At 39.0% G+C, this 22,285-nt stretch overlaps 2 protein-coding genes across 3 annotated transcripts in view; one reads left to right on the top strand and one right to left on the bottom strand.

The window, feature by feature from the left end:
• The window catches only part of wdr54 (WD repeat domain 54), a 31,742-nt gene extending 24,883 nt beyond the window's left edge, over positions 1–6,859 (bottom strand). Inside the window, exons 1-3 of one of the 2 annotated variants that reach the window (XM_034170070.1) lie at positions 6,572–6,859; positions 6,065–6,323; positions 557–619 (exon numbers count right to left, since the gene is read on the bottom strand). In XM_034170070.1, coding sequence (XP_034025961.1) covers positions 557–619; positions 6,065–6,289 — 288 coding nt within the window. In that variant the 5' untranslated portion in view covers positions 6,290–6,323; positions 6,572–6,859. The other variant, XM_034170069.1, reaches the window with a different exon arrangement.
• Positions 6,860–7,909: 1,050 nt separating this feature from the next.
• On the top strand, positions 7,910–20,570 carry LOC117510382 (uncharacterized protein C2orf81 homolog). Its single transcript, XM_034170068.1, has 4 exons — positions 7,910–8,027; positions 11,150–11,390; positions 11,479–11,682; positions 19,618–20,570. The coding sequence occupies exons 2-4, from the start codon at positions 11,163–11,165 to the stop codon at positions 20,443–20,445; spliced, it is 1,260 nt and encodes a 419-aa protein (XP_034025959.1). The 5' UTR covers positions 7,910–8,027; positions 11,150–11,162; the 3' UTR covers positions 20,446–20,570.
• Positions 20,571–22,285: the final 1,715 nt, after the last annotated feature.

Genomic DNA, 22,285 nt, shown 5'->3' with positions numbered 1-22,285 from the left:
CAAAACTTCTCAATAAAAATTATAGATGACTAAAATTTTATGGATTTGCTGTGGCGACCCCGAGTGCAAAACAAGGGAGCAGCCGAAGGGACTTACTAAACTTTACTTACTAAAACTGGACTGATACAAAACAATTCAGGTGACTAAACTGTGACTAAACCTAAAACGCATGTTAACCAACTGTGACTAAAACTATTTCAAAATATTGTGTTAAAATTAACACTGAGGCCCTCGGGGCCTAGGTCAGACTTTAGTACCACTACAAATATTATTAAAAGCTGAACAAAAAACTTATACAGTAATTTATTCCCTACCTTCCCATTAACTGGGGTTCTCAGACTCCACTACTACTAGCCACTAATGCACATCTCTCTGTAGATGGTTTCTTCAATCAAAGAAGGTGTCCAAGGGCAGAGGGACTCATTATATTTTGGAGAAGTTAACATTTACTGAGACTTCCTTCTAATTTTGGAGGACAGACAATAAACTTTTTACCAAACTGAACTGAAAAGCACAGGTAGCAAATTTTGTGACTGGAGATGAGAAACAGTCTTACCTGGATACCCTTCTGAGAGGTCACCACCAGCAGCTCACGGGAGGGCAGAACACAAAATGCAGCCTGCCAACAGAAAATAGAGTATGTCACAGCACAACAAAACACAAGACAGTGTTGAATATCAGTCCAGGGGAAGGACTTGCAACAAATCAAATTACTGCCACCCTCCCCCAAAGACATGTAATAATTTTTATAACAAACTGGACAGATACTCCTCTCAGAAAGTACTGGAATGGCTACACCAATTATTTTGTTTTTGCCATACAATCAAAACATTTGGATTTTAGATGTAAAAATGAATACAGGAAGACAGTTTAGAATGACAGCTTTCACTGCCTAGTATTTACAACAAGATGGGTTTGTGCATACCAACAACTGTGAACAGGGCTGTCACATTGCATGGTGATAAGTGACATCTTTCATTTCATTTCATTCAATGTTTTAGGGACCTCTTGAAAATGTGTTTCAATAAACTTCATAGCTTTGCAATTTTTAAATTATTTAAAGTGGCAGGAATTGCTGTTTGCAATATTTTAATTTGGTGCCATTTACTTACATTCTACAATGACATTGGGAATTAAAGGGCCCACAGAAAAAGTAACCAAGGGGGCCCATGCCGATTTTAATCCACCGACCCCTGCAACTATGAATAAAACAGCATTGTGTTCATTTGTTCTCAAACTAAAAATCTTACACTGAGCAAAAATATAAATGCAACACTTTTGTTTTTGCTCCAATTTTACATGAGCTGAACTCAAAGATCTAAAGCATTTTCTGTATATACAAAAGACCTATTTCTCTCAAATATTATTCACAAAGCTGTCTAAATCTGTGTTAGTGAGCACTTCTCCTTTGCCAAGACAATCCATCCCACCTCACAGGTGTGGCATATCAAGATGCTCATTTTACAGCGTGATTATTACACAAGTGTGCCTTAGACTGGCCACAATAAAAGGCCACTCTAAACTGTGCAGTTTTGCTTCATGGAGGAGTCTTGGGGGGTGTCAGAAAACCAGTCAGTATATGGTGCGACCACCATTTGCCTCAAGCAGTGCAACACATCTCCTTTGCATAGAGTTGATCAGCAGTCAGACATCATCGAATGTGAGCATTTGCCCACTAAAGTCGGTAACGACGATGAACTGCAGTCAGGCTGAGACCCCAATGAGGATGATGAGCATGCAGATGAGCTTCCTTGAGATAGTTTCTGACAGTTTGTGCAGAAATTCTTTGGTTCAGCAAATCAACTGATGTAGCAGCTGTCTGGGTGGCTGGTTTCAGATTATCTTGGAGGTGAATATGTTGGATGTGGAGGTCCTGGGCTGGTGTGGTAACACGTGGTTTGCGGTTGTGAGGCTGGTCGGATGTACAGCCAAATTCTCTGAAACACCTTTGGAGACAGTTTATGGTAGAGAAATGAACTTTCAGTTCATGGGCAACAGCTCTGGTGGACATTCCTGCAGTCAATGCCAACTGCACGCTACCTCAAAACGTCCGACATCTGTGGCATTGTGCTGTGTGACAAAACTGAACATTTTAAAGTGGCCTTATTGTGGCAAGCCTAAGGCACACCAGTGCAATAATCATGCTGTCTAAACAGCATCTTGATATGCCACACTTGTGAGGTGGGATTGATTATCTCGGCAAAGGAGAACTGCTCACTAACACAGATTTAGGCAGATTTGTGAACAATATTTGAGAGAAATAGTTTTTTGTGTATATAGAAAATGTTTTAGATCTTTGAGTTCAGCTTGTGGAAAATGGGAGCAAAAACAAAAGTGTTGCATTTATATTCTTGTTCAATATAGATGCAGCACTTCCACCTGACAGGAAAATCAAGAGTCAGATTCAAATGATGTAGAACAGGTTTGCGAGCACGTGTTGTGCCGCTCTTCACCCCATCCACCACACAACGAAATGGCAGAAAACCAGTGCCAAAAGTAGCCACCTATCTGTCACAGCCAGGTAAACTATGGACTTCCCCTTGGCCTTTTCCAGTTGCTGCAGTCCTCAACAGGGAGGCACCTGTATGCTTAATCATACACAAAGAAATACAGTACATGGCTAAAATGCCACATCTGATGTTCCCTCACAATGCAAGTGACAATCCTCATCTGAGTCAAAGTAATCATTCATTTGACACAGTCATTCTCCCGGTACTTTTGAATCTTCTGAACACACCTAGTATCAAAGAGATCCAGGCTTCACCTTGGGTCATTGGCAGTGTTGAAGGACTGGGTTATCCCAACATTGACTGTGGAACACAATGCCGTGGCTTCAGTTTTGTGCATTCCTGTATTAATGACTCAGGCAGAGGCCAACATGAGCCCACAAAATTTTGGCCTATTCATAGAGTTGCCTTTGTACCATCTATTGTGCCATTTTTCAGTTTGTTTATGTCTGCTGCTACGATTGTCACTGCAATAATGCACGCAAAAGTCTCACTTCATGCAGGCATTACAAACCATCATTAATGATTACTACCATGCATTTTACAGTTTAGCAGCATTAGAACATGTAATGTCACCAGATCAATGCTGGACTCAGATTCAAAGTTGAACAGGCTGAACTTGTTCTCAGTCTGAGATTCGAAGGTTATACTGTCAGAATTGGCCTTGATATGGACTCAATTACGCTACACTGCCCAATAAAACTACAACAATACAACAAATATACAGTGCAAAATTAAAGTAAAACTGTGAATACAAAATGGGCTAAACATATATACAATGAAGATGCCAAAACATTTTTGTTGTTACTGCAAATTACTCATGGCAAACTTGAAAGGCTTTTCAAAATCTTTGACAACCTGTTTTCAACATTGTTGTGGAGTCTGCATGACACTGAAGGCATGATGGACTGTGCTGAACAGTAACATTTAGTAAAATATTGAGCTACATTATCGTAAATATTTTTTTAAATGTCTCTAATTATTTAATCCAGTGTTGAGCTAAATATTTAATCAACTATTTAGGTACATGTTGCAGTAATTATTTCCTCAAATGTTTCGTGATTATGCAACAAGGTCCAGATTGAAATTATGTTCCTACGAGGTTGGCTCGTGCAGTTCCCCTTTGGCTGACCTGGTTGTGCTTTGTTCTCTAGAGCGAGGAGTCTGGATTTTGAACTCCAGTGTTTGTGGTTTGGTTATAATTATCTAGTGGTGGGCACACTTTTGATAATCCAATAACAGATAATTATCAAAGATAATGTTTTCATTATCGGATTATCTTTTTAGATAAATTTAAAAACCATCCTCGGACTAATTATCTTCCGATGAATTACCGTCTGATAACTTTTAGACCGATAACGTACTAAACTAAGCTGAACAATGAAAAACATTTTTAAAACTGTTAAGACCTACCTGTTAAAAGTTTCCTAATAAGCATGTTGTTCTATCCTCTGCAAACAGAAACCACTCTATTGTCTGTAAGCAAAAGAGAACTGGTGACCAAAAAAAAAAAGTCATTTCCTTTAACACCATACTAATATAATCGCAATGTCACCAAGTCATCCAGAGGCATACATGTTTAACTTATGGTTCAAATTTTAACCACTCATTCTAGACAAGTTATTTAAAATTATTGTCATGTCTGAAGTTTATAAAGTGAAAATATGATATATATGTTTTCATTTTAAAGTAATGTGCTAATTTTTAAGGTTTTGTGAGCACATGCTGTGCCAGGCAGCAATGCATTATGGGTCGCATAAGGTAATCTCAGACGTTCACGACAGGACAAATGCATTTCAGACACTCTGTTCAGGGTCCACAGATAACAGCATTATACTCTAGTGCCTAAAACTCTTGTGAATATATTCTCTGGGTTTATAGACGTTAGTGTATTTGCGTTTGTTAAATTCCACGCATCTTAAATGTAGCAGACACGGATTATCTGGAATTTTGTTTGACATTTTTTCAAGGCCGCTACTGCATCTACTGGCCAGGAGTGTTCATGGCAGTATTAAACGTCTGGGTACATGGCTGCTCTCAAAGTGTTGGTATTGTCCATTGTCCAGGCACTTTTTGTGTGCATATATTTGTTAACTTTGTATTCTAAAACTACGGTTAGAAGTAATTCCGACTCCTTATCGGTCCACACGAACGAGGTTGGCGCCATGTTTTTAGCTTTTGTGGAAGTGACGACAAGAGAATAAGGCTCCTGATTGGATAGAATTTTAATCACTACCGCCACCCAAAGGTTTGGCAGACTAATTACAACACATTTATACGGTTCGATGTGGATGGATTTTTTTTTTAAACGACATAGTGTGGATGAAGTTTTTTCCCCAAACTGAAAGGGTAAGATATTCGGTTTTACAAATACCCGACAATGTGTGTACATGGCCTTATGTCTGTGAAAGGCACTATATAAATAAATTTACTTACTTACTTACTAATATTGAGTGCACGTTTTACAACATCATAAAAGTTTTAAAACATGCAATTGCGATGACACTTCCAGGGCTCCGTAAAAATGCCTGTTTTTACAAATAAAAATGGAATATTTTACAAAAGCACATTTATCTTTAAACCAACACACGACACACGTCACATTAACGTGTTGGTTTACATAATGGATTACTGAACCAATCACTGTTTAGCACTTTTACCCAGAATGCTTTGCGGTCTGTGTTTGTTACAAAACCTCAGAATTAGTGCCTTATTCAACATTCAAAGATATATGTTATATTTTAACTTTGTACAAATGACAAAATTGACATTAATGGAGTTATTCTATCAGTATTTTCAAAAAACCATAAGTTAGTATGACTTTATTTTTCAAGACCTCTGCCTGACCGGAGTGTTGAAATTGATAGGGAGCTGGCTTTATGGCTGCTCTTGGTGTGGCTCTGTGGTGGGAGCGCTGTTGTAAACAAGAGCTTCCAGCAGGAGCAGAATATTAAAAGAAAAATTATTATGATTAATAAAGAGCTGGGTGCTCTCAGGATTTGTCTGTGTTGTTTCCTGCAGGGGGCAGCATGGTCAAACATTCTTGCTTATTCTTTAGGACTTTTGATGCTTTCAAAAGCGATTGTGTTAAAAATCAATTATAGCTCTTTAGTAACTGCAAATGTCCCATAAATAACACCGGAATTTATCGGTTATCGATTATCTGTAACTTCCGATACATTTTTCAGTGGTTTATCGGTTTATCTTTATCAAAGATAACTTTTCAGTTATCTTATTATCTGTTATCGAAGTTTATTTTTTGGTTATCTGTGCCCACCACTGTAATTATCTAATTAAACATTTAGTTAACTATCAACATCAATGTTTTTAACTCACAGCTGTAATTTAAATACATATTTTTCTCAGTAAGTGTAACAGATGACAGTTACACATATTTTGTAATTTAATTACGTAACTCCATCACCAGTTACTCCCCAACACTGCACAAAACAGAACAATTCAGCAGCGTTGGGACTGGCTGGGAGCAGAGATGATGTATTTTGTCCCACCTGCTGCAGAAATCACGGCATAAATGCGCTTTGCGCTCTGGCTCTGACCTGCATGATGAGAGACGTGCTTGTTGCCACGTTGGGCTCCTTGGACTGCAGCTGTCGGTGGCAGTAGTTGAGACCGTCCCAGGACGCGCTGACCATGTTGACCACATTGGCGTGAACCACGGTGAAGTATGTCAGGCGGCGCGGCGCGATGCGCAGCACGCCCAGGTTGTTGTAGAGCGCTGAAGCGCTGTTTTTGATCTGAATGCTCTTTTCTTTGTGATACATCTCTCAGCAGGATGTTGATGCCCCAATATAAAGTCTACAAGAAAAGCGGCATTTTCATTAAAACTACCTCTAAATGCAAATGCTAACACTAGCCAGCTAGGATACATGTTAGCTTTTGAGCTAATTTACGTGCATCTAATTAAATGACAGCTGTTCAACGCATTTTGTATTTACTATCTTTCACTTGTATGTCAACTAACTCTGCGTTCATCGATGCTGTCCCTTCAACGTTAAAACATTTTTTTCTATCACGATCCATACTAGCTAGAATCATGGGATTACCTCCGCGTCCTCCGCAGCCATAGAGACGACGTCCGACGTGACGTGACGCCTCCGTACTCGGTTGCTGGGCAACCATAGAGCGTGCGGAGGATACAGTGCACAGAGAATAACACGGTTTTAATAATGTTGGATGATTGTTTTTTAAAAGTTAACGCTTACAAGTTGAGTTTACAGTCTTGCTGTGAAATGTGCAGTCGCGAAATGCCACGAGTAATGGCCAAATGACGAGGGTTTTGTAGCGTTTCACGTTTTGAAACAGTGTATCGGCAACTGGTTCATGATTTGATGTTTTGTTTCATAGTGCTCACGGAGGACATCTGCAGGATACGCATCTGTAGTGCATCATAGTATATAACAACTATAATACAGTAATAATAATTTTATTTGTATACAGCAGATTAGAGTTCAGGAAAGAAAATGTTACTATAACTTTTGAAGATGATTACATATGTATTTCTGGTTTATCAAAACGTTCATAAAATGAATATAGTTTGTACAGTGAATAAAAATAAATAAAAAAGAATACTTACTACTTATGACAAGAATACTTGCTACTTATGAAAAGTTATCTTCAGTATCAAGAAGTGCATGAGAGTAGAGTCTCGTTTAATGATTAATGGTACTGACGTATTGGATTCTAAATGCAAGAATAAACATACTAGGAACAAGCTATAATATTAAAGGAGGAAAATAACTCCAGGAAAGAAGGCATTCTGGGACAGTACCTTGTTGTTTGGAGAAGTATGGTTGTTACCATACCAATACTGCATCAACAACAAGATAAGAGAGGTTTACCTCATGGTTTTACACAATGTCACAAATGCATATCTTTCAAATTTTTTAGATATTGAAAATTAATGTAACTTCTGTATTGATAAATGTGAAACTTTAATACACTTATTCTAGCATTGCATTCACTCTATTTCATTTTGGACTAAATTAGAAAAAAATATGTGTTGTGTAAAATCAGACACCCTATTGTCATTGGTTGTAAATCTGTTATTACGAATTTTATTCATCAAGAGAGAAGTAATACATTATCAACCTTTTAATATTGTTTGGTAAATTCCATATTCATAAATGCGGAGTATTGAAGAGGACCAACTTTTGGCTGAATTAATGTCATAAAATTGTCAATCTCTATAAGGAACTTTTTAAAAAGAGAATTCATGTTAAAGAATCCCATTACTGTTATTATTGTACAATTTGTTATTTTTTTCTATCTCTTTCTATTTATATCGATAATACCGTGGAATGTTATTGTGGCCTTGTATTTTGTTCGTTTACGGTTTGTTATTGTATTTGTTGAAATAAAGTTTTGAAAAAAAAAATGAACCAATGAGCCGTTACTTCGCGATTCACAAGCTCGGAACCTCGACACAACAAAACCACAAAAAGGGTCAGCAGATTACGCAAAACAAGTAACTGCAAAATCATAGAAAACGGGGCTTTTTCGGTGAGTAAAACTTTGACTGTGACTATAGGGAAAGTAAAGACCGCTGAGGAACAGACAGACGGTTGCTTGCAAAATCGTAGAAAAGAAAAAACAGTGTGAAATAAAAAAAAAAAAAAAAAAAATATATATATATATATATATATATATATATATATATATATATATATATATATATATATATATATATATATATATATATATGATGACGTCCTATTTGTGAAGGACGTGATCAAAGGAATATGGGCAGTTTATGGAAAAGGATAAAAAAAAAGCAAAGATAAGAAAAGGAAAAGACCATCAGCATCTCAGTGAATGAGATATTGATGTGACTTTTGATGTTGTTTGTTTATATCGTAACACCGTCTTCAGTTAACTAAAACAAACGTTTTGGGGTTGGTTTTAAGTGAATTAATTATAACATTTTCTTTGAGAAAAGAATGTATAGTAGACTTAGAAGTCATGAATTGTCTGTTAAGCCAAACAGAGCCAGACTGTTAGAAAGTTTTGCTTCAGCAATAGAGTTGTTTGTTTAGGGAACAGCCTTCATAGTCATATTGTACTGTCACCAGAAGTTAACACTTTTAAAATTAATTATCATGCTTATTATAACGCCACCAGGTAACTCAACCTGTTGTTTTTATTGTTGTATTTGTATGATGTGTGCTTTATATATACTCATGTTTTTTACACACTAATTCTGAATGTTACTGCAGTCATAGGCAGTCCGAGCAATCTTAACTACCTCACCAAAATGTAAAATCACAAGTTAAAATTCATATTAGCACAAATAATCAAATAAAAAGTATATACAATGTCTGTCAATAAAGTAATGGTCCTTTTTATTTTTTTCAAAAACTATATGGATTTCATTCATATGTTTTTACGTCAGACATGCTTGAACCCTCGTGCGCATGCGTGAGTTTTTTCACGCCTGTCGGTTACGTCATTCGCCTGTGAGCACGCCTTGGGAAGGAGTGGTCCCGCCCCCTCGTCGGATTTTCATTGTCTGGAAATGGCGGAATGAAAAGGACTTTTTTTCCACGAGCCGACCGTCCTTAAAGCTGTCCTTAAAGCTGTAGTAACAGTCCTTATTCTCTGTGAAGCCCGTAAAATTTTCACCGAAAGCCAGATAAATTTTTGGAATGGTTTCCAGGTGCCAGTCTCTAACAGCTTCTGAAAAAAATTCTGATCTCGTGGTTAAGGTGTTGGGCTTGAGTCCAGAAGATCATGGGTTAAAATCCCCGCATGACTGGAAAATCACTAAGGGCCCTTGGGCAAGGTCTTTAATCCCCTATTGCTCCCTGTGTAGTGAGTGCCTTGTATGGCAGCACCCTGACATTGGGGTGAATGTGAGGCATAATTGTAAAGAGCTTTGAGCGTCTGATGCAGATGGAAAAGCGCTATATAAATGCAGTCCATTTACCATTTATAGAAATCATAGCATATATAATCAGCTAGATGTTGAAATAAATCAGTAATACAATTTTTTTTAAGTTGAAAAATATTCAGTCATATACACAGTAAATTTTGCTGAGTAAAATTTACTCTGCTGGGATAACATTTGATCCCAGTCTAAATAGAGTAAATTACACTATCAGAGTGAAATCAGCTGGACAGTTGTCACAGACTGAACGGTCCCCCCCTAAACACTGGCCTGCCCTACCTCCACTTCGCATGTGTCATTCCGGAGCCCAGCAGCCCGTCTGACACAGATCCTCTCCACCCAAAGTGATCAAATGGATTAATGGGATTATTAACCATCAGATGACAAGGTAAAACCTCTTGAATCATTCTATAGTCAGTTTTAAGCAGAAATGAGGCTTTAATCAGTGATGCTTTGAAATGAGGGAAGGTGATGGTTAAGTGTTGGGCTTGAGACCAGATGAACCTTGGTTCAAATCCCAGCCTGACCAGAAAATGACTAAGGGCCCTTGGGCAAGGTCCTTAATCCCCTAGTTGCTCCCGGTATGTTGTGAGCGCCTTGCATGGCAGCAGCCTCACATCGGGGTGAACGTGAGGCATTGATGTGTAAACTGTTTTGAGCATCTGATGCAGATAGAAAAGCGCTACCGATGCGCAGTGAATGCAACAGCTGACAGCCTGTGTGGCTGCAGCGCTCTGATCACTTTCTCCGTCTGTCATTATGGAATAATGCTGAATTTATGCGGACATGATTGTTGTACAAAAGCTTCAGATATCTGTCGCTGAGATAGATGATGAGTGGAGTGCAGTTTTAAACAGAAATGAGGTGATAATCAGTGAACCGCGGCTGATGATGCATACGCAGTGAAGGCAGGGCTGACCGAGTTTTAGGGGAGGACCGTTCGGTCAGCAACACCGTCTGGTCAATACAAGTGGTGTTACTCCAATAAGAGTTGATTTTACACTGTGTTGAGTTGATTCAGTTCTGTGATAGAGTATATTTCACTCTATTTGGATCAAATGTTATCCCAGCAGAGTAAATTTTACTCTGCAAAATTTACTGTTTAGTTTTTCATATTGCTCAGGCCTCTTTCATTGTTCAGTCTGGTGTACAATGCCACAAACTGTGGGCAAGTACAAGTGGAAAAATACAGTCTAATACATCAGTACACAATCATCATGTACAGAAGCCCACTGCATACACAGTCATTGTGTATAGCCTTTATAGCGTATATAGCCGTTTTTAACCTACATGTTTTACTTGCATATGGCTGAGGATTTGTGTTATGCAACCTCAAAGTTTAACAACTCTGACTGTGCATGTCAAAACTGTCCTCTTGTAGACCTGAAACTTTTCACTGTTGACTTTTGTCACATGGAATTGAATTCCTTTATGAAACACACACACTAAGCAAGTTGTCATTCTGTGTGAATGTTATTAATGCACAACAACATTTGCTGTATTCTCTTTCATGTACACTTTTTCACTTAGCAGTGTCCTGTCAAGAACTGGAATATTTCCTGAATGGGTTTACCAAAATTAAAATGCTGTCTGTCAGCTCTGCACATACCCACCAGAACATTCTGTGATCTGCGCACAGCAGCACTAATTCATCCATTCCTCTCTTACAGAAGTTGTAAAACCCTTTTTTAATTGCAAATGTATGGTTTTTACTTTTTTCTTCTTTCATATCCATAAGTCTTTGACCCAAGATGGTCCGCCGTTCACCCAGACCTGTCAAAGGTGGAAGAAGTTCCTCAGTCCAAGCAGTCACTCCTCAAAAACAGGATCCCATTGAGGAAGAACCTGCTGAATATACTCAGGCTCAGCATATGGACATGTTGACCGAGGAGGATGCAGAGGAGATGGTGGGTGAGATCATGGACCACCTATTAAGCCAAGTCATGGAGCGCTGTTTAGAGGCACATATTAAAAGACAGGTATCATTCTTTTTCTTTTTTTTGATCATTTGTTTTCACAACAATCTAGCTCAGCCACGCATAACATATTTGTATCATTGTCCTCAAGCTGGTGCCCTTTTCTGCATCATGGGCCAAGACTTACCTCATACAGATTATAGAGCGCCAGTTTATCACCTACGATGAAAAAGGACCAGAGGAAATCTCCAAAACAGAAGATTCAGAGCCTATACCTGCAACTCCAGATGCCTGGGCTCAAGGTTGTGTGCCGGTTGTAAATGCCACACCTCCACCTCACCCCACACATAAACAGGTAAATGAAATCTCTCTCCATGCATGTCTTTTCACATGAGCTGAGACTTTAAAACTTGGTATCTTTGTTAGGGAGTAAGCGTATGTTTTGCATTTGGGTTTGGTTCAAACTATTTTGAATTTTGAGGATTTTTACACACATATTGTATACTTGATCACTTTCCTTTCGAGGAGACACCAAATACAATGTTGATGGCACAGCACTTCAGTGGACATTATAATACTGTAAACTACTACGACTAACAACATGATTTATTTGTATAATACTTTCTGGTGTATATTACAAATTTCAAAGTGCTTTCAGAATTAAACATTAATATATTCAAAAAATAACAGTGCACTAAACTCAAAGCATTATAAAAAAGCCTCTTAAATTATAAGAATATTTAAAATAGTTATTTGAAAGGTAGCGTGAAAAGCAAAATATAATGCATCAAACCAGATAATTAGTAATGATTAAAATTTTTATCAATGTCATATGCCTTTGAAGCAAGTGGTACACTATTGTGCTTGGGTGCTCTTTAAAATGCAGTGGAATTGAAGAATTACAGACAGTACTGTCACAATAAATTATTATATACCAGAGAAGGAAGAATCATATCTCATTCATATTTCCCACTAAGTGTCATATATAACTGACAAGTAACATTTTATGTCAATACAGTGCATCTGGAAAGTATTCACAGTGCTTCACTGTTTGCACACTTTATGTTACAGCCTTATTCCAAAATTAATGAAATTCTTTTTTTCCCCTCAAAATATGACATATTATACCCCATAATGACAATGTGAAAGTTTTTTTTTTTTTTTTTTGATTTTTGCTAATTTATTAAAAAAAAAAACAACTAAGAAATCACATGTCTAAGTAATCACACCCTTCGCCATGAAACTCAGAATTGTGCTCAGGTTCATCCTGTTTCCACTGATCATCCTTGAGATGTTTCTACAACTTAACTGGAGTCCAGCTGGGTTAAATTCAGTTGATTAGACATGATTTGGAAAGGCACACACCTCTCTACATATAAGGTCCCACACTTGACTGCACGCCAGAGCACAAAACAATCATGAAGTGAAAGGAATTGTCTGTAGACTTCCAAGACAGGATTGTCTTGATGCACAGATCTGGGGAAGGGTACAGAAACATTTTTGCTGCTTTGAAGGTCCCAATGAGAACAGTGGCTGCCATCATCCATAAACGGAAGAAGTTTAGATCCACCAGGGCTCTTCCTAGAGCTGGGCGCCATCTAAACTGAGCAATCAGGGGAGAAGGGTCTTAGTCAGGGAGGTGACCAAAAACCTGATGGTCACTCTGTCAGAGCTCCAGCATTCCTGTGTGGAGAGAGGAGAACCTTCAAGAAGGATAACCATCTAGGCAGCAATTCACCAATCAGGCCTGTATGGTAGAGTGACCAGACAGAAGCCACTCCTTAGTAAAAGGCACATGGCAGCCCACCTGGAGTTTGCCAAAAGGCACCTGAAGGATTCTCAGACCATGAAAAACAAAATTCTTTGGTCTGAAGAGACAAAGATTGAACTCTTTGGTGTGAATGCCAGGCATCATCTTTGGAGGAAACCAGGCACCATCCCTACAGTGAAGCATGATGGTGGCTCTCACTGCGGTATTGTATCACTTCCTGTTCCGGAGCACAGCGGTGTTTTTCTGTATCTGTTAGCTGTTTAATCTGCGCAGTTAGATTAATCTAGTTATCTAGATTACGATTTGTTTCCCAGTGTAATCTTTACGTGCCTTAACTAAAGCACTCCTTCTGCTGAATCACCTCTAAATTATTTACACATTATTCACTTTGCGTGTTTTTAGGAATCCGCTAGCTTAGCGTAGCTACTAGCTCTTAGCCGATTTAGCATGGCGGCTTCTCCTGTCTCTCCCGCACTTTTCTGCTCTGGGTGTGAAATGTTTAGTTATTCCTCGGCCTCCTTTACCAGTAACGGTACTTGTAATAAGTGTAGCTTATTCGTAACTTTGGAGGCCAGGCTGGGCGAATTGGAGACTCGGCTCCGCACCGTGGAAAATTCTACAGCTAGCCAGGCCCCTGTAGTCGGTGCGGACCAAGGTAGCTTAGCCGCTGTTAGTTCCCCCCTGGCAGATCCTGAGCAGCCGGGAAAGCAGGCTGACTGGGTGACTGTGAGGAGGAAGCGTAGCCCTAAACAGAAGCCCCGTGTACACCGCCAACCCGTTCACATCTCTAACCGTTTTTCCCCACTCGACGACACACCCGCCGAGGATCAAACTCTGGTTATTGGCGACTCTGTTTTGAGAAATGTGAAGTTAGCGACACCAGCAACCATAGTCAATTGTCTTCCGGGGGCCAGAGCAGACGACATTGAAGGAAATTTGAAACTGCTGGCTAAGGCTAAGCGTAAATTTGGTAAGATTGTAATTCACGTCGGCAGTAATGACACCCGGTTACGCCAATCGGAGGTCACTAAAATTAACATTAAATCGGTGTGTAACTTTGCAAAAACAATGTCGGACTCTGTAGTTTTCTCTGGGCCCCTCCCCAATCAGACCGGGAGTGACATGTTTAGCCGCATGTTCTCCTTGAATTGCTGGCTATCTGAGTGGTGTCCAAAAAATGAGGTGGGCTTCATAGATAATTGGCAAAGCTTCTGGGGAAAACCTGGTCTTGTTAGGAGAGACGGCATCCATCCCACTTTGGATGGAGCAGCTCTCATTTCTAGAAATCTGGCCAATTTTCTTAAATCCTCCAAACCGTGACTATCCAGGGTTGGGACCAGGAAGCAGAGTTGTAGTCTTACACAACTCTCTGCAGCTTCTCTCCCCCTGCCATCCCCTCATTACCCCATCCCCGTAGAGACGGTGCCTGCTCCCAGACTACCAATAACCAGCAAAAATCTATTTAAGCATAAAAATTCAAAAAGAAAAAATAATATAGCACCTTCAACTGCACCACAGACTAAAACAGTTAAATGTGGTCTATTAAACATTAGGTCTCTCTCTTCTAAGTCCCTGTTGGTAAATGATATAATAATTGATCAACATATTGATTTATTCTGCCTAACAGAAACCTGGTTACAGCAGGATGAATATGTTAGTTTAAATGAGTCAACACCCCCGAGTCACACTAACTGTCAGAATGCTCGTAGCACGGGGCGGAGGATTAGCAGCAATCTTCCATTCCAGCTTATTAATTAATCAAAAACCCAGACAGAGCTTTAATTCATTTGAAAGCTTGTCTCTTAGTCTTGTCCATCCAAATTGGAAGTCCCAAAAACCAGTTTTATTTATTATCTATCGTCCACCTGGTCGTTACTGTGAGTTTCTCTGTGAATTTTCAGACCTTTTGTCTGACTTAGTGCTTAGCTCAGATAAGATCATTATAGTGGGCGATTTTAACATCCACACAGATGCTGAGAATGACAGCCTCAACACTGCATTTAATCTATTATTAGACTCTATTGGCTTTGCTCAAAAAGTAAATGAGTCCACCCACCACTTTAATCATATCTTAGATCTTGTTCTGACTTATGGTATGGAAATAGACTTAACAGTATTCCCTGAAAACTCCCTTCTGTCTGATCATTTCTTAATAACATTTACATTTACTCTGATGGACTACCCAGCAGTGGGGAATAAGTTTCATTACACTAGAAGTCTTTCAGAAAGCGCTGTAACTAGGTTTAAGGATATGATTCCTTCTTTATGTTCTCTAATGCCATATACCAACACAGTGCAGAGTAGCTACCTAAACTCTGTAAGGGAGATAGAGTATCTCGTCAATAGTTTTACATCCTCATTGAAGACAACTTTGGATGCTGTAGCTCCTCTGAAAAAGAGAGCTTTAAATCAGAAGTGTCTGACTCTGTGGTATAACTCACAAACTCGTAGCTTAAAGCAGATAATCCGTAAGTTGGAGAGGAAATGGCGTCTCACTAATTTAGAAGATCTTCACTTAGCCTGGAAAAAGAGTCTGTTGCTCTATAAAAAAAGCCCTCCGTAAAGCTAGGACATCTTTCTACTCATCACTAATTGAAGAAAATAAGAACCCCAGGTTTCTTTTCAGCACTGTAGCCAGGCTGACAGAGTCAGAGCTCTGTTGAGCTGAGTATTCCATTAACTTTAACTAGTAATGACTTCATGACTTTCTTTGCTAACAAAATTTTAACTATTAGAGAAAAAATTACTCATAACCATCCCAAAGACGTATCGTTATCTTTGGCTGCTTTCAGTGATGCCGGTATTTGGTTAGACTCTTTCTCTCCGATTGTTCTGAGTTATTTTCTTTAGTTACTTCATCCAAACCATCAACATGTTTATTAGACCCCATTCCTACCAGGCTGCTCAAGGAAGCCCTACCATTATTTAATGCTTCGATCTTAAATATGATCAATCTATCTTTGTTAGTTGGCTATGTACCACAGGCTTTTAAGGTGGCAGTAATTAAACCATTACTTAAAAAGCCATCACTTGACCCAGCTATCTTAGCTAATTATAGGCCAATCTCCAATCTTCCTTTTCTCTCAAAAATTCTTGAAAGGGTAGTTGTAAAACAGCTAACTGATCATCTGCAGAGGAATGGTCTATTTGAAGAGTTTCAGTCAGGTTTTAGAATTCATCATAGTACAGAAACAGCATTAGTGAAGGTTACAAATGATCTTCTTATGGCCTCGGACAGTGGACTCATCTCTGTGCTTGTTCTGTTAGACCTCAGTGCTGCTTTTGATACTGTTGACCATAAAATTTTATTACAGAGATTAGAGCATGCCATAGGTATTAAAGGCACTGCGCTGCGGTGGTTTGAATCATATTTGTCTAATAGATTACAATTTGTTCATGTAAATGGGGAATCTTCTTCACAGACTAAAGTTAATTATGGAGTTCCACAAGGTTCTGTGCTAGGACCAATTTTATTCACTTTATACATGCTTCCCTTAGGCAGTATTATTAGACAGTATTGCTTAAATTTTCATTGTTACGCAGATGATACCCAGCTTTATCCATGAAGCCAGAGGACACACACCAATTAGCTAAACTGCAGTATTGTCTTACAGACATAAAGACATGGATGACCTCTAATTTCCTGCTTTTAAACTCAGATAAAACTGAAGTTATTGTACTTGGCCCCACAAATCTTAGAAACATGGTGTCTAACCAGATCCTTACTCTGGATGGCATTACCCTGACCTCTAGTAATACTGTGAGAAATCTTGGAGTCATTTTTGATCAGGATATGTCATTAAAAGCGCATATTAAACAAATATGTAGGACTGCTTTTTTGCATTTACGCAATATCTCTAAAATCAGAAAGGTCTTGTCTCAGAGTGATGCTGAAAAACTAATTCATGCATTTATTTCCTCTAGGCTGGACTATTGTAATTCATTATCAGGTTGTCCTAAAAGTTCCCTAAAAAGCCTTCAGTTAATTCAAAATGCTGCAGCTAGAGTACTGACGGGGACTAGGAGAGAGCATATCTCACCCATATTGGCCTCTCTTCATTGACTTCCTGTTAATTCTAGAATAGAATTTAAAATTCTTCTTCTTACTTATAAGGTTTTGAATAATCAGGTCCCATCTTATCTTAGGGACCTCATAGTACCATATCACCCCAATAGAGCGCTTCGCTCTCAGACTGCAGGCTTACTTGTAGTTCCTAGGGTTTGTAAGAGTAGAATGGGAGGCAGAGCCTTCAGCTTTCAGGCTCCTCTCCTGTGGAACCAGCTCCCAATTCAGATCAGGGAGACAGACACCCTCTCTACTTTTAAGATTAGGCTTAAAACTTTCCTTTTTGCTAAAGCTTATAGTTAGGGCTGGATCAGGTGACCCTGAACCATCCCTTAGTTATGCTGCTATAGACGTAGACTGCTGGGGGGTTCCCATGATGCACTGTTTCTTTCTCTTTTTGCTCTGTATGCACCACTCTGCATTTAATCATTAGTGATCGATCTCTGCTCCCCTCCACAGCATGTCTTTTTCCTGGTTCTCTCCCTCAGCCCCAACCAGTCCCAGCAGAAGACTGCCCCTCCCTGAGCCTGGTTCTGCTGGAGGTTTCTTCCTGTTAAAAGGGAGTTTTTCCTTCCCACTGTAGCCAAGTGCTTGCTCACAGGGGGTCGTTTTGACCGTTGGGGTTTTACATAATTATTGTATGGCCTTGCCTTACAATATAAAGCGCCTTGGGGCAACTGTTTGTTGTGATTTGGCGCTATATAAAAAAATTGATTGATTGATCATGCTGTGGGGATGTGTCTCATCAGCAGGAACTGGGAGACTAGTCAGGACTGAGGAAAAGATGAATGCAACGATGTACAGAGACATCGTGGATGAAAACCTGCTCCAGAGTGCCCTTGATCTCAAACTGGGGGACGGTTCATCTTTCAGCAGACCAATGACCCAAAATACACAGCCAAGATATCAAAGGAGTGGCTTCAGGACAACTCTGTGAATGTCCTTGAGTGACCCAGCCAGAGCCCAGACCTGAATCTGGTTGAACATCTCTGGAGAGATCTGAAAATGGCTGTGCACTGACGCTCCCCATCCAACCTGATGGAACTTGAGTGGTGCTGCAAAGAGGAATGGGCAAAACTGCCCAAAGATAGATGCACCAAGCTTGTAGCATCATATTCAAGAAGACTTGAGACTGCAATTTCTGCCAAAGGTGCATCAACAAAGTATTGAGCAAAGGGTGTGAATACTTATGTACGTGTGATTCCTTAGTTGTTTTTTTTTTCATTTTTAATACATTTGCAACAATAAAAAAAAATACTTTTTTCATGTTGCCATTATGGAGTGCTATGAGTAGAATTTTGATGGGACAAATGAATTTACTCCATTATGGATAAGGATGAACCATAACAAAATGTGGAAAAAGTGAAGCGCTGTGAATACTTTCTGGGTGCACCGTAAATCAGCAGTATGGCCACTTTCAAAAATGATTACATTGTGATACCAACCTGGTCTCACGGCAAGTCATGATGCAGCAGCACGAAATATACATTAATGTATTGGTTCATGATATTGTGACGAAAAGCATGTCATTTTCGTCACGGCAGCACAAATTCATTCTCATTCATTCCGTGATGGCTGCACGAAATTAAAAGTGAAGCGGGGGGGGGGGGGGGTATGGTTAGGGCGGGGGAAAGGAGTAGGATTAGGTTATGGTTAAGGTTAGAGTTGGGGGTAGGAGTAGGGTTAGTAATAGTGACTTACAAAAAGCCCTGTCACGAAAATTTGACTCATTTCGTCACTGAAGCACGAAAAAAAAAGTGAGACTGGGCTGTGTGATACACATCAGCTGGGTTTGATGCATTGTTCCAAATTGGGTAATACTATAAATACCTTAAAGTAAAGTATTCCACCAAATGGTTGTTGAGGTCTTCGCTAAAAATCAGACAATTTCACCATTTTGTGTATAGAATATATACATATTGGGATCTGACAGGCATCACATCAGGGCTAAATATTATCATTGTACTGTTGAAGGAAGAAAATGAAGGATATCCTTTGTGAAAATGGATATCCTTTGTGCTGTTGCTGAGATCTAGTGCTGGACAGACACAACTGAGCACTTGCAATGTCACCCAGTGAAGGATTTAAATACTTAAATATTGTATATACACACCGGTATATTGGAGCTCAGCATAGTGATTCCTTGTTAGTACTTGGATGCAAGAGTTCATTGGAAGACCAGGGCCTGTGTGTGTTTTTCCAGGTAAAACTGGAATTGTATCAGGAAAGGCATCTGGTGTAAAAGTTGTGCCAAATCCTAATGCAGATCTGTGCTGGATCCAGTTTGGCGACCTTGGCCAAAAGGCAAACAATATATTTATATACATATATAAATTTTGCAATAATTTTCAAATAGGACAATTCATATCAGGTTAGAAAAAGCAAGAACAAAATTTATATCAACTTTGTTTCTTAGACATACTTTGAAAAAATGTATTCCTTTCTTTTTTCAGGAAATTACTGTTGACCGACTGCCTGGACAGAGAACCAGCAAACCATATAATATGATGGCACAGATAAAGAGCTCTCCACAGCAGCATGAAAACAAAATTGTCAAGCCTACAGTTGAGAGAAACCAAATATTTAGTGTACTTCCTCCACTGAAAAGTGACCAAAAGAAAAGCACTAGAGCTCATTTGGCTCAAAAAACAGTGCCAAGTGAATTAGCATCATCCCTGTCCAGCTCAGCTGAAAAAAAAAGCTTGAAGGCAGGTGATGAAAAGAGTCCCCGACCTGATCTTGTTAATCTCCGAAAGGAGGCATTTCAGCATAAAGACTACCAGCCCTTACGAAAGCTCAATCTCTCATCCCTACCTAAGCACTGCATTTATCCTCAGTATGAGATCTTAGATGCCAAAGACTCAAAACACTTCCCAAAGAGGTCAAATGGATTATCCCAGTCAGGTCAAAGATGGAAAAGGCAGCAAACTCAAAGTACCTTGAAGTTACTGAAGCCATCATCCAGCTTTGAGGATCAGCCAGCACTGATTCACAGAAGGACTGAAGCAGATGTCTTCCTCAATAAGTCTTTCCCATCTACAAGTAGAGCAGAAGCATGCATCACCTACTCTGGCCCTCTGAGAGTGGAGACAGTGGATTTAATCCAGGGTATTACTCTTGTGGATTCCCAGTCAGTTGAAAATACACCCCTCAAACTCAGGCCTTCAACGCACTTGGCCAAGCTGAAGCCAATACAGAGTAGAGTAGCTGCACCTCTGCTCTCTGTGGACCACATTACCAAATGTACATCACCTCGAGTCACCCCATTATATCAGTCCTAGAATTTTGAGAACAGGTCAAACTTGTTGATGATGCATGCCCCTGACACAAGTCTGTATGGTATTGTACACATAGTGGACTACTGTATGCTCTGAAATATAATTATTTTGGAAATGTTGGAAATTTATTTATGTTCTGTTTTTACTCAATATAAAACTGAGCTACACCGTAGGCTTCCAAAAACCAAATCATTTATTTAATATTCAAGCTATTCCAGCATAATTTGCAAAAGGTTGCTTAAAGAGCCCCATCAGGATTCTTGTATACAACTTAACAAAAAGATACATGTCATATAGAAACCACAATACCATGAAGTAAGGGTGCTGGGATTGTGAATAGAGGACCAGCATTAGCTTTTCTGTCTACATGCAGTGTATTTGCATCAATCTGTGTTGAAGTGTCCCCTTTCATATAAATGTAAACTTTAAAAAGTAGAAAACAGACATTATATTGGAATCTGTTAAATTGCAATTGATTTATTTGTACAAATCTGTAATAATAAAGCATTTATTTCAATTCAATTCAGTTTATTTATACAGTGCTTAATTATAAGTCATTTTAAAGGGCTATACACAAGAAAGGTCTAGAACATAGGTGGGCAACAGTGAGCAATGAAGAGCTAAGACAGTGCAGGCTTCCCTCGGAACCAATCACTAAAGTAGGTGGTTTTTCAGAGGAGCTGCTCCTTTCAATTAAAATTCCTAATCATCTGTAAAATCACCTACAGAGGTGATCGTTAACAATGAAAACCAGAAACATCTTGGCCCTTCTTTTCCATTTCTGGTTTAGATCTTTCCCACTCCATGAGCTAGTCACATTGGAGACAGTGGGAAGAAAATCTCACCACCCAGTGTTTTTTGAAAGGCCTGAAAGGAAGTGACTCACGTAACCGTGGATCTGCATGTTGAATTGGCACAGGTTTTACACCGGATGCCCTTCCTGACGCAACTCCACATTACATGGAGAAATACTATACATCTCACAGTAAAAGCCACCTATCAGATCTCGCAAGATTTTACAGGATTTGAAAACTCATTAGGGTGAAGTGATTGCCGGCTACGCAGTGTTGCTTACCATGGCAGTTTAATGGCTATGAAGCCTATGGCTTTTTGAAAAAATGATGAAAACTCTAACAGACACGACTCAATGTTGTGGGCACACCAGAAAATTCATGTTGGATTTACATGATTCAACATGTGAATTGGTTGCACATGATCAGAATGTTCAGTTATGTTGAAACAAACAAAAAAATTATGTTATTTGCACATATTCTGATCATGTGCAAGATGCAAAGAATTTCAATACATTTAAAGTATGCTTCCTGTGTATGGATAGAAAATTGTTATATTACAAAATACTATCTATAACCAAAGACACAAATTCATATATATATATATATATATATATGATGGTTAAGTCATATTTTCATTAGTCAGTGCATCTGCTTTGGCCAGATAACAAATTGAACAAAAGCATAACACGTGATTATCATAATTTAGAATGACAGAAATTTTACACCTTAGTAACCAAATAATATCCAGTGTTCACAATGACAGATTGTTGAAAAACAATCAGGAGGTGATGATTAGAATGCTATTAAAATAAACTGCACTAATAAGTCAGTGTTTGTGAAGATTTCACCCCAAACCACGATGCACTGCAAAGAAATGATGGCAAAAGCTTGCATTTTCTTTGGAAAAATATCTGATGCTTAACTCTTTCACCATTTCAAATTTGTTCCTAAATAAATCTCACCATTAAACTTTATAAAGATTAGCCTACTTTATACAGCATGTCAACAACACTTCCTCCCAGGGAAATTAGGCACTCAACCTTGTCAGA

This window comes from Thalassophryne amazonica, chromosome 5 (genome assembly GCF_902500255.1).
Source record: "Thalassophryne amazonica chromosome 5, fThaAma1.1, whole genome shotgun sequence".
Classification (NCBI taxonomy): domain Eukaryota; kingdom Metazoa; phylum Chordata; class Actinopteri; order Batrachoidiformes; family Batrachoididae; genus Thalassophryne; species Thalassophryne amazonica.
The sequence above is the reverse complement of the archived record's forward strand: the minus strand, read 5'-3'. Positions and strand labels throughout refer to the sequence as shown.

Coding starts and splice junctions, on each gene's coding strand:
- LOC117510382 (XM_034170068.1), top strand. CDS start 11,163: ATGGTCCGCCGTTCACCCAGACCTGTCAAAGGTGGAAGAAGTTCCTCA. Junction 11,391..11,478: donor AGGCACATATTAAAAGACAG/GTATCATTCTTT, acceptor ATTGTCCTCAAG/CTGGTGCCCTTTTCTGCATC. Junction 11,683..19,617: donor CTCACCCCACACATAAACAG/GTAAATGAAATC, acceptor TTCTTTTTTCAG/GAAATTACTGTTGACCGACT.